General features: G+C 41.2%; 1 protein-coding gene across 2 annotated transcripts; it reads left to right on the plus strand.

Annotated features, from left to right (window-relative positions):
- Nucleotides 1–1043: 1043 nt before the first annotated feature.
- On the plus strand, nt 1044–14498 carry LOC308412229 (equilibrative nucleoside transporter 2-like). 2 transcript variants are annotated; one of them, XM_080906413.1, is made up of 13 exons: nt 1045–1200; nt 6667–6723; nt 6872–6953; nt 7096–7241; nt 7766–7905; nt 8002–8136; nt 8375–8472; nt 8811–8880; nt 9333–9520; nt 9630–9735; nt 9870–9955; nt 10584–10783; nt 12566–14498. In XM_080906413.1, exons 2-13 carry the CDS (start codon nt 6692–6694, stop codon nt 12675–12677), a joined length of 1395 nt encoding a protein of 464 aa, XP_080762539.1. In that variant the 5' UTR covers nt 1045–1200; nt 6667–6691; the 3' UTR covers nt 12678–14498. The 2 variants fall into 2 exon arrangements, with proteins under 2 accessions (XP_080762540.1, XP_080762539.1); XM_080906414.1 differs by lacking the exon at nt 8002–8136 and having other exon boundaries at nt 1044–1200.
- The last annotated feature ends 1974 nt before the right edge of the window (nt 14499–16472 follow it).

Below are 16472 nucleotides of genomic sequence, written 5' to 3' on the forward strand. Positions count from 1 at the left end.
GGGGAAGGAAGGAGGCCGGGGACTGATGAGTGTGAGCACTACGGTTCAGGATGAGACAACAAGCATTCACAAAGTAAGATGGCCCCAACCGACCGCGTGCTCAGTGAATATCTCAGGCAAACCCGAGGAAGAGGAGGCACCACCATGGAAGGACAGGGAATTATTTTTTTTTAGAGGCTGGTGAAACTGTTGGGGATTCAAAATTTTAAAATTAAAGGCACACTGAACCAGCATGGCTATCACAGCATCTTGAAGTGACATGCCATCCCATCCAGTTTGCATTTAGTTGGACCATCATTTACTTTTCAACAGGACAATGACCCCAAAAGCTCATCTAGAGAATGCCAAGAGTGTGCAAAGCAAAGGGTGGCTATTTTGGAAAATCTAAAACATGTTTTGAGTTATTTCACACTTTTTTGTTTGCTACATAATTAGGTGTTCATTCATAGATTTCATGCCTTTACTGAGAATCTACAATGTAAATAAAGAAAATAAATTAAATGAGAAGGTGTCCAAACGTTTGACTGATAGTATATATATATGTGTATAAAACATGCCTCTTCAGCTATAGCATGTAAGTTAACCAGAGGAAATAAACTAAAATAATACTTTACCCGGACATGTCGTTCCTCTTTTCATGGAAGAAAAAAAGATCAGCTAAGAGCTGGGTGTTACCATCGCAGTTGTGTTTGTCATTTTTTCTGTACATTTATTCATATAAACGTGAAATAGATATTACGGTCTCAAAAAATTGCAAAGCTCTCATCCACCCTAAACTGAGCTTTGATTTAAAGTTGTGTCGACTGCTTTAGCCCCCCCTCCCCAACAAACCCTGTAATAATATAAGTCAGTTGTAAATTGAAAAATCAGAGTAGCACTAATAATTGAGCCTCTTTGTTTAATTAATTTTATTAAAACAGCACTATTAATTCAGCGTGTCAAACGAGTTTCAGCACAAAATGTGCTGAAACAGTAGAGCTGAAACGCAGTAGAGCACACCGGAAGTGCTTTTTGCCTCTTTTTTAAGGAGGCGGGTTGTGCCGGTTATTGTGCTATAAAATGCATAGTGGCACGATTTCTACATTTCCCGCCATGTGAATGGACAGCAAACATATATGTTTGGACCCTCTGGCTCACTGAACCTTTCCGCGAACAGCAGGCACATTATGTTAACAGCGTGACGGCAGCATCGGTTTTTCGGTGAGTGTTTCACGCTTGTAGGTCACGTTAGCTGGCACTGTGTTAGCTTACTGCTGTTTTGTGATGAGACGTGATATTCGCAGTCTCTGTAGTTACGCCGTGATAGCAGCTTTCCTCTTGTGTCTTGTACACCTTGAAACGTGCGTCTACCGAGTACAAACTGATGCATCACTATCGAGACTAACCGCAATGTTCAACATAATATCTTTTCTTAAGCTTAAAATTATTATTCGTTTGGTGTGTCTGGTAAACCGAGCAGGTGTATTTTCATATCTGTTGGGATTAAAAGCGGAGTCCCTCGTCCAGTAAAGATCATATTTGACGGGAGTTTACCTCTTTGAATAATGTAGTTACTACAGCGGAGTAAGTAACTACTGAACCAGATAATGAAGAAAAATGTGTTTTACAGTCTGGAGTGAAATGAACCCGGGCTGAATGTCTTTGAGTAAAAGTGGTTGAATCTGCGTTATCGCGTGATAACCGAACTTAACCAGGTAGTACTTAGTTGAGGGTGACAAGGGCACATACGTTTGGTTTTCTGGTGTGAATGGCTGCTGCCATGTGCGCACATGGTCAGATTACAGTAAGAATGCCCCTGTGACTCAATACGGAAGCCATGTAGGTGTTACACCTTATAGTACTGTGCGATAGTGTGTCTGCGTATTGACCTTCGGGCTTTGTGTTTCAGCCCATTGGGTTGAAAATAAAATAAAATAATGGGTACATAAAAATAGCACGTCTCTACTTTGAGTTAGCTTATGTCAGCATTTAATAAACTGTGAAATTTTCTGTTCAGTTTTTTATAATTGAATATTCTCTGTTTGTTTTTCTGTTTGATTATTAGTAAGTTTGTGTTATCATCTTTGTGGGATTCTTTAGTACTCTTAGTTGCAGTTACTGTTAGTATGAGAGTATTAGTTTGATTAGGTTTTCCCTTTTTGTCTTTGTTGTTTCCTTATATTAAGTTAGGAGCCTTTTAAACAGATTTTTTTTTTAGATACCCTGAAAGACCACAATTGGTCACCTTGCAGGAATCTAGTGTCTGAGCTTCTGATGGTGAGACGGTGGAATATCTTCATCTGTCTGAGGAATCTGCTCTTAGTCCAAATGATTTACATTCCCCTGTGAGTCAACACGAAGAGGTCCAGGGAAGAAGAGAAGTATGCGCCTATTCGATAGACACATACTTCACTTCAATAGACAGACACATCAGTCCTTTCCTTTCCATAGTTATGGTTCTAATTGCTTTTAAACTCTTACATTTTGGGAGCTGTGTGTCAGAAGGGATACAGTTCCCTCAGGGTTTGTTGTACGTTGATTACACTTAAATACAAGACGAGACTTGACAGATGAATGTTATCCTGTGTGAGGTTTAAGGGCCAGATTGTCTAGACTTAGGATTTGTTATTACAGACAACAGAAGCAGCTCGTGACAAATAAAACTGACTCTGTAGTTCCCAAATGTCTTGACCTAATTTGGCCCGATTGGTTTGGTTTCATTTATTTGATGTGTTTTCACTGAGCGTGACCATTTATAAGGAAGAGCTGCGTTTTTTTCCTATTCTTGACTTAAAAAAAAGATTCATGCTTGCACCATTTCACCTACAGAGCTTAGTTGCACCTGACCTGAGCTGTTGCTTATAAGTAGCTCCTTGTGCTGTATAACTCTGGAGGTGTGTGTGAAGGAGCAGGACAGAATACCATTACGGCTTTTTTTCATGGCTTCTCCTGTGCCCCAGCATCTCGACATGGCTGGCCTGAAGGTGTCTTTAAGATGTTTATTGATGTCTGACAGTGAAAGAAATAAAGCGCGTGTGAATGCATTACTTAAGTAAATTACGTATATTGGAAAGCCTTCGTTACAGTGTTTTGAGTAACTTGGATATCTGGAGACAGATTAGGTTTTGTCCCAAAATGAAAAGGACACAAATATTGCTTTGGCGTTGCTAGGAGCAGAATAAATGCTTGTCAGCCAACATCAGCTGTTATCTTCAACACTCATATCCTGTTTAAATGCCTCCGAGCTCTCAAGCTAAACACTCAGAGTCTGGTACCAACTTCTGACTAATACTCAAATTATAGCTTCACCCCAGGGAGTGACTGCCTCATTGTAGCTGCTGGATTTGAAGCCTAGCTGTGTGTGAGCTGTGTTGGGCAGTTATTTACTTAAAGTTCACAGACCTGGGAGTGTCTGCGACTTGAGCAAAATGTCCCTCTTATCCTGCTTGTCCTACTTGTTTTTGAAGGTGAAAGAGGGCACACCTGAATATTAAATGAGTCGTCAGCTCTTATATGTAAACCTGCCAAAACATTTCTTTAGGTTGTTTTTGGGCTTTATAAATTATTTTACTAATTGACGTCCAGCTTTTATTTATGTTTGCTGTTTTTAAGTGTTTCTGTCCTTTCGTCGCCCTACACATGTAATTTCTTTCTTAGCCTTACAAGTTTAGGCGCTGACAGTATCGTGTTTGTGAGTGATCTGCAGTCTCTTCATTGATCGGGTCCTGTGACCGGAGCGTTTGATAGCCACCTAGTGTTTTTGTTTCCTGCTCATTGTGGAAATTGATTATGGTAAATGGTAAATGGCCTGTATTTATATAGCGCCTTACTAGTCCCTAAGGACCCCAAAGCGCTTTACATATCCAGTCATCCACCCATTCACACACACATTCACACACTGATGATGGTAAGCTACATTGTAGCCACAGCCACCCTGGGGCGCACTGACAGAGGCGAGGCTGCCGGACACTGGCGCCACCGGGCCCTCTGACCACCACCAGTAGGCAACGGGTGAAGTGTCTTGCCCAAGGACACAACGACCGAGACTGTCCAAGCCGGGGCTCGAACCGGCAACCTTCCGATTACAAGGCGAACTCCCAACTCTTGAGCCACAATCGCCCCATTATTTCATCTAAAGAAACGAGTAACATCAGCCCAGACTAAATTTCTCAACAGTGGGCATACACGTGATTTCAGCAGCTGAGAAGTAGCTTATCAATGAAACCAGCTGAGCTGCTGATGAGACATGTAGACCTAGAAAAGGTCGTGTGACCCTATTGCTGTATGTCTGCTTCAAGCCTCGACTTTAAATGACCCCTGGACGTGTTTGTATCACTGTGCCCTTGATGGGACACGTGGCACACCCAACACAGAGTGTGCAGAGAACAGTGTGTACTTGTAAATTGTACCTCTAGATGTTTTTAAATAACTTTGAAGGTGCCGCCAGGTAGTCATTGTCGAACCGCAGCATGGTGATCATCTGAGGCATTTTTACCTGCATGTCTTTCGCAATATGTTTGAAAATATGAAGCTGGCAGCTTTTTATGGCCCCATGACTTTAGCCTTGTTCATGATTTACCAGTTCAGTTTAATTAGTTCTGCTCCGCTGCTTAAAAAGTCCTGTTTGGTTGGACTGTAACGACTCTGACCAGGCTGATTTAGTGAATGATGGCTTTTGAAAGCTCTGTCACTGAGGGAAGAGGGCAGAGGGTGTTCAACCAACTGTCTCACCAGGGAGGAAGCACACATGGATTTTTAGCTTATCTAACAAAGCGAGGAGTAGACCGGCGTATAAACCCAGCCATTTATAGACGATCAAGGACACTCATAATAGTGAGGACCTATAACTCAACTGTAACAGTGGTTTGTTGGTCTGTCACACCTGCCTTTGTTGGAAGGAGGTGTCAATAACAAGTTTTACAGATGAAAACCAAACCATGACAAAGAAGTGTAAATGAAACTCGGCGGGGGGGGGGAAAGAATAGACCATACTACATCCTCCTTCACAGCTGCATAACAAACGGCCTGGTCCTCCAGGAAATCAACGCAAGCTGCTTCTGAATCTGTCTCTTGCCTTATTAGAAAGAAATACGACTGTGCTGTAAAACTAAGAATTATAGCTGTATGAATAAGACATCCTGTCATAAGGATCGCCAAAGTCACCCTGATCCTTGATACAACACAGTATTAGTCAAGACTGGATTAGGGGAACATTACGAGTATTTATGGCAGTGAGAGAGAAATTAAACATGCCAGTGTCAGATTTTAGGGCCACTGAAACACAGTCTGTCCAAACGGCAACAACAGGCATTTAATTAGGCACAGGGCGTTAGACTGACTTCCCTAAGGGGCCCAACAGGAACTGAGAATCAGGTCGGAGGTCACACATGTAGTTTATTGTCCTGCCTTCATGTGAAATGTGTGACCCATATTGCTTTTGTCATGTACTCTGTGGTCTGGGTAAAGCATTCAGCCAGTCATCCAGAAGCCATCAGTGTTTTTAGTTAAGCAACATTATTGCATTCTGATTACACTCATAAAAAAGTTTCCCATGCAGCCAGTTTTAAAGCCTGAATATGATGGCATCTGCAGTATGCGGCCTTTTAATAAAACCAAATATATCCTGATGTAAACGAGGTATCCTTTTTTGGTTCTTTGAACATCACAACCCAGTAACCTCTCAGCCGTAAATGGCTGCTGTTGTCACACTGCCAGGTGGGCAGGTGGTGCGGAAAGAGTAAATGAAGAGCAAATCCCAGCAGGTTCATAGTCTTTAGTGCTGTTTCTGTTATTATCCTCCCATGATGAATGATACTGTATCTAAAAGATAAAGTATCGTCTTTGTTGCTTTATCGTTTGGATATGCCCGCCCAATATTTACAGCTCTGCTTTTAATTTAGTAGCGGCATGAGTGATGTGGTAATGATTATGTCAGCCAGTGAAGTACATTTTCATTACCATTACAGAAAAGAGATGAATATTGTGTTTAATATTTTTTGTGTTTATTGAATTTTAAAAAGTGAGTTTAGAAAACAAACAGTGGAGCAGCCTTACATGTCCTCCTGTGAGTGAGTGGAAATGGCTTTTTCCAGTGAGAACTCAATACCTGTCTGTCCTCCCTGAGGCTGTACTGCAGTCATTTGTGTGTACACAAGGTGTGAAGTCAAATTCATGACTAACGGTGGACACATTGGAGAGAGGCTGAACTTGTTCCAGCTGCTGCTGTTTCCATCGCCTCTATTGAAAATCGTTGAAATTGCACTTAGTCGTGTTGTTTAATTAGATGTATGCACTCCTGTCATTCATGGCTGCTTACATGCTGCTAGGTTCATTCTTATGTCACATGACGCAAGTCAAAGTAACTTTAACCCAGAAAGTAACGAGGAATGTCAAAGTCATTTTACATGCTGCAGCCCACTTTGATCTCAAGTGGGAGTGAAACTCTGCTTTATGTCACAAACAGAAGTTTACCTACATATTTAACCCCTGACACAGGTAGAAAGAAGTGTGTCAACCGAATGTTGCTGCAGTAAATGGAAAAAAATCTGTCAGTAAGGCTTAAATTATAAGATGTAAATGTGTGACATGTATGTACTATACAGCGTCTCGAGAGCCGGTTGTATTTGGCCAGCCCCTCACAGCTTTTGGAAACGTGGCTGACCCTTTTTTCTCTCCCACTGCCCGTAGAGTCTAAACAAACTCTGACACCAGGATGAAACGACGAACAGACGCCCCTCAGGACCGGTGAGTTACACAAACAGCAGCAGCTTTCAGTTCCCATTCGTTTTGCTCTCAGCCACAGCTTCTGCGTGACACCTAAACACGTTTTGTTGCATAAGGAGACACAAGATTTCACCAATATTCATGCACCATCCCTTTTCCCCATCTACAGATACTACACGGTGGGACTCATGTTCTTCATTCTGGGCCTGGGAACGCTGCTGCCATGGAATTTCTTCATGACAGCTTCACTGGTAAAAACAAGACTTCACAAAATCTGACACAATATGAAGCATATGCTGGGTTTTCAGTGATAGTATATTTTGTATTTTATACGTCAGATGTAGCTTTGTTGTCGTATTTTTGAATGAAAAGCCCTGCGTTTGTGGTGTGTAGTACTTCCAACGTCGACTGGAGACAAATGAATCGAGCAACGGGACCGAGGTCGTCCGCAAAGAGTACTACTTCAACAACTGGATGACTCTGCTGTCTCAGCTGCCTCTGCTGCTATTTACCCTGCTCAACTCCTTCCTCTACCCGAGGTCAGTGACTGTGTTAAAGCGCTTTCAAACATGCAGATCATCCTTTCTGATGATCTGGCTGCACTTGAACATGTCACCTTTATGTCTGAATCAGCAGCTTAGTTATTGGTCTTTAAGTAATGGCAGTAGGAATCTGATTATACCTAATAACACGTTTCTCTCTTTTAACATAACACAAGTCTGAAGGTCATGCAGTCACATTAATGAACACATCTTTAGCCCAAAAAACAGATAACAGAAAGCCTTGTTGCCATGGTGTCGTGAGAAATCTCTGATCCTATACTATATTATTTGTCACGTGAACTTTTCGTGAATGTCTGTCGCTCTAACAGACGGATGTTTATTGCCTATTAGAGGACGACGATGTGTTGAAGTTGATTTGCTTCGACACATCGTCGTCCTTACAGGATGTCTGTTTCCCGATGGTGCGCTGTAAACGTATACTCAGACTGTTGCTGTGTGGTATATTTTATGATCTGTTAGATCCTTCATGGTTAACTGTGTTGCAACTGTGTGTGTTTCAGGATATCGGAGGCGATACGTATCGCAGGTAGCCTTGTTTTCATCCTGCTGCTCTTCATCCTCACAGCGGTTTTGGTCAAAGTGCCCATGGAGGAAGACTGCTTCTTCTCGGTCACCATGGCTACTATCTGGTTCATCAACTGTAAGTCAGTGTGCTTCTATGTATATGTGGGAGACAGATGTGTTTGAGTGATAAGATGCTACAAGAAAAGCCCCCCCTTTTTTCCTCCCTCGTCAGCGTTTGGTGCCGTGCTGCAGGGCAGTCTGTTCGGTCTTGTGGGGATGCTGCCTCAGAAGTACAGCAGCATCTTCATGAGTGGCCAGGGCCTCGCTGGGACATTCGCTGCCATCGCCATGCTAATAGCCATAGGAAGTGAGTCACTTACATCCACACAAGCTTCCAGTGGGCTCCTAATCCTCAGTTGCTTGGTAACCAAGGGCATTGAAAATCAACGGGAGCAATCAGCATGACACCGCACAGCACACTGCTTTCAAAGAAACCTGAGCACACTTGGTTTTGTTGAACGCTTTTTTTTTTTTTTTTTTTTTTCTCTTATATTTCTGTCCCAGAATGCTTCAGTAACTCTGCTTTGTGTGTGTTTGTCACTCAGGTAAAACGGACCACGAAACGGCAGCTTTGGGTTACTTCATCACACCGTGTGTGGGGACGTTGCTCACACTCTTCAGCTACTTGGTGCTGCCACGCCTGGTCAGTCAGCTGTCCTCTCAGCATAACTGCATTACCCACAATCCATCTGACCTCACCTATACAAACTCTCCACACATAAGTTTGTATGCAGATGAACCTGGATGTGGGCATTTGTAGCATTTTTCGACTGCAAACTGTCTCGTCTGAGTAAACAGAATATATAAAGTATATAAAGATGGATGTTGAACACACAGTGGTTTTGGACTTTGTATCACAAGTGCTCACTGGCATCCTAAGTGAATCCATTATAGTATAAACTTGATTACAAAACCTAATGTTTATTATATTTTGATATTTCAGCTGCTTGACTTTTGTGTTGTGTTTTTGTTTTCATGCAGGGGTTTGCTCAGTATTATTTGAAAAAAAGCAGCACGTACGAGGCAGACACCACAGACGAGCTGCTGAAAGGTAAGCTTTAGCTACACAAACAACTCTTCACCATCGCTGAATTAATGCCATTCCTTTCCAAGCTGCGCCACACGCTGAACACCAGAAGCCTTAAAATCTGTCAGACGTTACTGTGACAGTGAGCGAACGTTTGTTTGCTTTTCGACTCAGTTCACAATTCTGTCCCTCGCAGTCTGGTTGAATCAAATCAATTCAGTGGAACATTATCTCATTAAGTCAGTTTACCCTCTGTTTATCCAATTAGACGGTGCCTAACAAAGATGGGTTTGTGAGGCTCACACAGCCTCCTGCCTTGTTATGAATGCTAAAAAGCCCATAGAGGTCCAATTAGTCATAATTCACTCAACCAGATCCCACATTTGAAACATTACCTTTGAGCACATATTGAATAATAATGTTTTTGTGTGAAAGTGAAACAGCGGAAGTGAGGCTTTATATACATTCAATTGCAGAAAGCAGCATGGTGGAAAATGGCAAGCTGGCCGGGCACGTTAACGGATCGGCAATCGGCAACTCGGCCAAAGGTAGCAGCGTCGCCGAGGCCGAGCCGAGGTCTGATGGAACCAAGCAGGCCTTCCTGCCCCTGGAGCAGGTTGAGAGGGGGCAAGCCAAGGCCTCTGTTATAGAGGTCTTTAAAAAGGTACCCTCGTGTTAGTCGTCGTTTTGATTTAAGTTGAAACTATTTAGATCAGTTCATTGTCTGCAAATATTAAAATACTAAATAAATAAATCCATGTCCTCGTTTTCAGATCTGGGTGATGGCGTTCTGCGTCACCTTCGTTTTCACAGTCACTCTGTCTGTGTTCCCTGCCATCACCGTAGATGTGAAAACTACATCCGAAGGAGAAAACTGGGGTAAGACCGAACACTCGCTTCAGTACAGCTGCGCTCAACATTCATTTAGCGGATGGCAACAAATACAGTGCATCTCTTTTGTAGCCTTCCTATCGCGATATAAAAATGTATCTTTGTACTCATTCTTTCTTCAGAGAGCTATTTTATTTCGGTGTGCTGCTTCCTCATTTTCAATATTAACGACTGGCTCGGCCGGACCATCACCACAAAGATACGCTGGGTAGGTTTCCATATGTTATTTATGTTTCTGTCTGATGCCAGACTGGACTTATTATATATTTCATCAGCAAAAAACTGAGCTGTTCTCTTTCATTCATTCATTGTTTGCTTTTTTTAATATGACAAACATGTATTTGTGTGTGTGTATTTATATATATATATATATATATAGCAAATATGAAAAAAACAAGGAGGAAATTCTTTTACTGTGTATTGATGCACAAAATTGTGCTTAGATGTAGATTTTAGCACGTTATACAAAAGCTTTTAGCACAAACGCCCAGAGCGCACTCACCACAACACTTGTCATTCTGAGGCGACTCCTGAATCCAGATGAATGTGTTATCCTGAGCTGGAGGTTTCTTCCTGTTAAAAGGGGCGTTTTTCCTTCCCACTGTCACCAAACGCTTGCTAAAAGGAGGTCGTTTGATTGTTAGGGTTTTTGGTCACTGGTGCTAAATGACGTAGCCACATATTTGCTCCAGTAAGCTTCAGACAGCAGTAGGTGCACTGCATCCTCTTTTAGTGAAATTATTTTGGATTTCCTGAATGAGCGTAAATCAGAATACTAGCACGCTTTTTAACCAGTTTCACGTCTTCATGTATTCTCCTACATATCTCCTCTGCAGCCCTCTAAAGAGTCCCGTCTCTTCCCGGTGCTGGTGATCTCCAGAGTCGGGTTCATCCCTCTGCTGATGTTCTGTAATGTCCAGAGCCGCAACTACCTTCCTGTTTTATTTGAACACGACGCAGCATTTTCTGTCATCATGGTTTTCTTCTCTCTGTCCAGCGGCTACTTCGTCTGCCTGTCCATGTCCTACGCGCCACAGTGAGTACAGCGTCGACACATTCAGAGGTTGCACGATCACTCCGCAGACAGCTGCAGGACTGTGTTCTGATTCTTGTCATGTGGACATGTTTTGGTTGCTTATTATTGAAATTTGGGACCAAAAGATTTACAGTTTATTAAACAGTGTTGTGTTTTTGTGTTGTTTTGGAGCTCATGCTGTGTTTGAGTCTGTAACAGCTTAGTTTAATCGCCTTTTACAGCTTCTGAAATTCATCTGCATAACTGTGGTGTAGTCTTTCAAATCTGTATGCCCGTTTTGGACACAACTTTGTATGTGGAAGCATATGGAAATGTTCACACATGCAAAATTACCCCTGAGTTATGAAACATGCTGTTATGTTAGTGAGTCGTTCTAAATCCACGGGTTTGTGCTTTGTGTCTGCAATCAGCATACTGCCATGCCTCATGTACCCATGTAGGGGTTTCATTTAAGGTGAAGTGGAGAAAGTGGCGAGGATGCTGTAAGGAAGTAGGGCTGCCACAAACGATTATTTTGATAGTCGACTAGTCACAGATTATTTTTGCGATTAGTCGATTAATCAGATCATCATCCATTGGACGTACAGCGTACAGCTTATTGCACCAGCAGCATCTGGTCTTATATAACTATCATTAGCTTACAGCTTGAAGTGTTTGTGCTAACTAAAAATAAAGACAAGATGGTAGTTTATTAATTTTTAATGAAATTTGCAGATTGTTTCGGTGAAGTTTAATAAACTCCTTGCTTTCTAAAATATAACAGGACACCGGAGTATATTCTCCAGCGTCTCACACTTCTGATAATCAGCTGTCTGCTTGACAGTTTTAGCTGTGCAAAAACTATAACTTTAATCTCAGCCAAACAGATTTACTCAGGAACAAATAAAATACTAAAGAAAGCCAAACAATAACATTTTTAAGTTATCTAAGTGACTTATATATATGTTTAACCTGACTAGCGAAAGACGGCGGTGGGTTTGAAAACGATTTGCCGGGAGTCCGGTGTTCTCACGGGGCTAGTTAGCCTTGCCCCCGCCTAGCTAACGAGCTAGTGGGTAACAGACGTCTCCGAAAACGTCGGAGCGCTTTTGAAAATACGTGGTGTCTTGATAAACTGAACAGATATTTGAGGTTTACACAGCTACATTCTCGCCTGAAAATATGTTAAAGGTTTATTTTGTAACCCAGAAAGAATAATAAGAGTAAAGTTAAAACTAACTAGCTGCCGCCATTGTTGACAACTGCGCTGGGCTGCGCTATGAATTCTGGGACACAGCTTCTTCTTCTTCGGGGGTTAACGGCAGCTGGCATCCTTGTACATGCAGTGCTGCCATCTTCTGTTTCAGTCCGTTATTACACTCTTAAATCCTACTACTCATTCCTGCGTCCTTTGTGATCTTACAAAGCTTCAAACGATGCGTCGACTATTAAATTAGTCGTCGACGATTTTAATAGTCGACATAATCGTGACTAGTCGACTAATCGTGGCAGCCCTATAAGGAAGACATGAAGACTTATTTGTGTACCAGGAGCAAAAACTGTAACAAATAACAACAAGGAAAAAATGAGATACGAGTACAAATTTTAAGGTGAAATCACAGAAATATGATTGCACCTCGTTATGCACACTTGAATTGGTAAGCGTTCTTGAGCTGTACCTGGATCACATGACCAAAGGGCACAGCAAGCTGAATGTCCACTAATGAATGTAGTGAAGCCACTGTGTGCTTTTTCAATGTTGTTGTGGTTCCTGTGGATTAAATACGTGATGTCTGCCTTCAGGTTGGTGGAGCCTAAAGACGCAGAGACTGCAGGAGCCCTCATGACCTTCTTCTTGGCTCTGGGTCTGTCCATAGGAGCCGCCTTGTCCTTCCCCCTGCGGAAGTTGATCTAGTTAAACACACACGAAGAGGAAAACGAATGCCCCCGTCTGGCCGACCTTTCTGTTTTTTCTTTTTCTTTTTTCTTCCTGTTTCCTGCTTGCCTGGAAATGTGCCCCACAGTGAGACTGGAACAATCATGGCTGAAGAACTGCTACTGTTTGGGAATTGTTAGCTTCACTTCGAAAAGAGAAAGGGAAATGCTTCATGTTACTGAAAAGAACTGCTGCTCATGTTACCTGCTGCTAATCTGAGAAACAGGTTAGAAACATTTCCTCCGTGGGAAGTCTTTTTTTTTTTTTTTTTTTTTTTTCTGATCACTGTTGTGCATTTCTACATTTTGAGGTTTATGTTTGAAAGAAAACAAAACAAAAAAAAAAACAGTCAAAGTTATTTCTGGGCATTACCCTGTGCCAATAACTTGTAGATAAAGGGAGACTGAGATTAATTTTTACGGCGGTCAGAAAGACTTTTGTATGATATACTGTAGGTCATTTTTTTTCCACAGCTGAGACTGTGATATTTTCCTTTGTATTGAGGACTTGGCTGATGAGTTTTTTTTGTTTCCTTCTGTTATTTCTGTAGTTTCTCTTCTTCAGGCCAGCAACTCCATAGTTTGAGCTGATGCTGCCATCTGCTGGTCAAAAGTTTGAACTGACTTTTTTTTTTTCCTGCTTACAAACCTGAAAAGTTCTAAACATAGGAAATACTTATCTGTATTGCAATCAGGATGTAAAATGCTACTGAATGGCAGGGAGGTGGTTTGTTTGTTTGTTTTTTCAGGTAAATGAATTTTCTGTAGCTGTAACATAGGAATCAGATGTGATTGTTAGGGAAATGACGAGAAACTTACTCTTAATGCTGATTCGTCATTTTATTTGTTACTTTTTACCAATTTGAACGGTCAGATATTGGCCTTTGTAGACGATTGTGCCATGCTCCGCTTGCACACTGATTTTATAGTACTGCTCTTTGCTCAAATGTATCGAAGTGAAAAAAAAAAAAAACATTAATGTTACACTTGGGTTACGTGCACTGAAGTGCTCGACAAGTCTCTGTTTTTGTTATCTTTCTGTAATTGAAGACTATAGAACAATGATGTGTTGAAATGTGTGTCGTTTCAAAGTGAGCGAAGGGCCGAGAGCTCAAGCTGGGAGAAATATTCACGTTTTGTTTTTGTTTTTTAATTTTTGTTTTTTTACTTGATTTATGCTGGATTTACATCCGACGGGAAATGAACCAACACAGGCCGTGTCGTCATCTTTAAATAGGAACCTAAAATAAGGCAACGTTGCGCCAATGCCACTTCAGCAGGTGTGCGTTGTGTTGCAGTGGAAAGCAAAGAGTGGCAATCAAGAACAAGAATGTCTTTACTGTTTTCTATAAACAATCTAAACTGACTTGAAGTGAAGGCGTGCGTATTTCTCTGCTATTCTAAAATATTCATGTCTGCTCTGCAATACATTTGGTTTTGTGTTCTACATCCTTCTCTCTGACACATTGGTACATGATGTGCTCAATAGGAACAGATTTTTACTGAATTACATGAGGGAAGGGACTTCGTGTGTGTGTGTGTGTGTGTGTGTGTGTGTGTGTGTGTGTGTGTGTGCGCGCGCATAAACTTATTTGACAGGTTGTGCGTTTGGTGTAGATTGTTCATTTGTATGTACAGTTACAGTCAGCAGGATCTTTTTCTACATCCAAAATAACAGGTAAGGGATTTGCTACAGTGTGTGTACATGTAAATGTAGTAAAAGAAAAGTAAGTCTACCACACAAGGTCCCTATTTGTCTGTTGTAACAATGCTTCGTGGTAATAAATCTTGATAAATCTTACACTTTTAAAGTCTATTTATTTCCCCTTGAAGTCTGGAAGAAGACACATTAGCTATTTAACCATTTATACATGTAAGAAACATGGACCTCAGTAGTGTGACCGTGAAGGCAACTTTGAGCCTGTGTTTGAGCAACTGAATCAAAAGTAGCCAATTTTTTTTTAACTGAAAAATAAACATTACAGCAGAAGAGCTTTAAAAAGGAAGAAGCAGGGGAAATAAAGGTTGTCTGTAAACAATGACATCCAGCTTATTCAGGAAGTCTTTCCATATTAGTTACATGTGCCATGAAAGCACATCTGTCTGTGCTCTGTTAAACCCTCTCTGACTCTATTTGGATTTGGAGTCTACTGGGGGAGGACTCAAGACCAGTCCTCTGGTTAAACATCACACATGGCAGAAAAAGGAGGAACGTTTTGTAGTAAATGATAAAAATTAACCCAAGTGAGGCATGAAGTTTACAATCCAAACAAAAGGAGGAACATCGTGGAAAAATAAATACAAACAAGGCATCCATCTGCAAAGTTTGAACCCATATTTTATTTACAACAATGTGGAAAATATTTAATGTTTAAACTGAGAAAAATTTCCCATTTTAAGCGAAATATAAGCTCACTTTGAGTTTGAGGTATTAGTACTTCAAAACAAATGAATTTGGAGACAGTGGCAACAAAAGGCTGGTAAGTGTTTTGTCTGTTCAAAAATTTCTTTGGGAACATGTAAGTAACATGATTGCTTCTCTTAAACGGTTAAAAAAAAAAAAAAAGTCCAAAGCTTCTCAGAAGTAAAGATGGCAGGGACGTTCACCAAAATGTGTACAAATTGTGGAATAATTTTAGAATAAAATTCCTCAGTCTAAAATTTTAAAGACTGAATATCGTCTACAGAACATAATATCAAAAGGAACAAGGTCAAAAACCAATATTGGATGTCTGCTCTTCTGGCCCACAGACAACAATTCATTAAAAACAGGCCTGACTCCATCAGGGAAATCTCTGCGTGGGCTCAGGGCTTCAGTGTTCAGTGATTCCACCCACAAATGCAGGTTAAAGCTCTGTCATGCAAAGGAGTCATGTGTAAAAATGATCCAGAAACACCACCATCTTCTCTCACCGAGGCAAAAAGCCCAGCAGCTGGTCTTCAACATGTTTCAACATGTTTCCAGACATGCAGAATAAAAAAGGGATGCTACACAGCGGTAAGCTAACCAAACGATTGAGATAATATTGCTGCCATTAAATTCAAAAGGAGGCATTCTTCTTCTTAAAATGCTTCATTTTCTCAGATCACAATGCTAACATGTCCAATGCGGTTTCTGTTATAATAATAAAATAAGGGTTTGAAAAAAAAAGTCATCTTTTTATTTACATTTTAGCATCTCAAGTCTTTCAGATTGAGGATTAAAGTAGAGCAGGGGCCTGTTCTTCGTACCTCGCTAAGTAAGTTAGCTGGATTTGATTGTTGACGATTTCGCCTGATCTTGGATCGTTCGGTTCCCCGAAGCTCATCCGGGACTTGCTGTCATAGCAACAGAGCCGTAAGCGTAAACCTGCTCGGGAGCAGGCTTACTTTATGTAAACAGGATTAGATCGCGGCCACGCAGGTATGTCCGCTTCATTTATACGAAAGCAACAGCGATATTCCACCACTGTTTCACCATAAATAAATAACATCAATGTAACTAAAGATAATGCAGCACCTGATCCTTTTATTGATGTCACACAGATACATACAGGTCATTTCCTAAAAAAGGGAAATGTACTATTAACATTCTATTACATGTATGTGATTATTACAGATGTAATTCATATTTTAGAGTAGTAATTGTAAATTACTTCGTGTAATCAAGATGAGAGACCACGGCTATAAAAGCGAAGGTGGATTTGGGAAGCCTGTCGCAGCCATGTCCTGTCCGTTTACGCGAGCCACCCATTGCGGAAGGTGCAAGATTGATAAGGAGAGTCCTCAGAATTCA

This window comes from Rhamphochromis sp. 'chilingali' (assembly GCF_963969265.1).
Source record: "Rhamphochromis sp. 'chilingali' genome assembly, chromosome: 1".
Taxonomy (NCBI): domain Eukaryota; kingdom Metazoa; phylum Chordata; class Actinopteri; order Cichliformes; family Cichlidae; genus Rhamphochromis; species Rhamphochromis sp. 'chilingali'.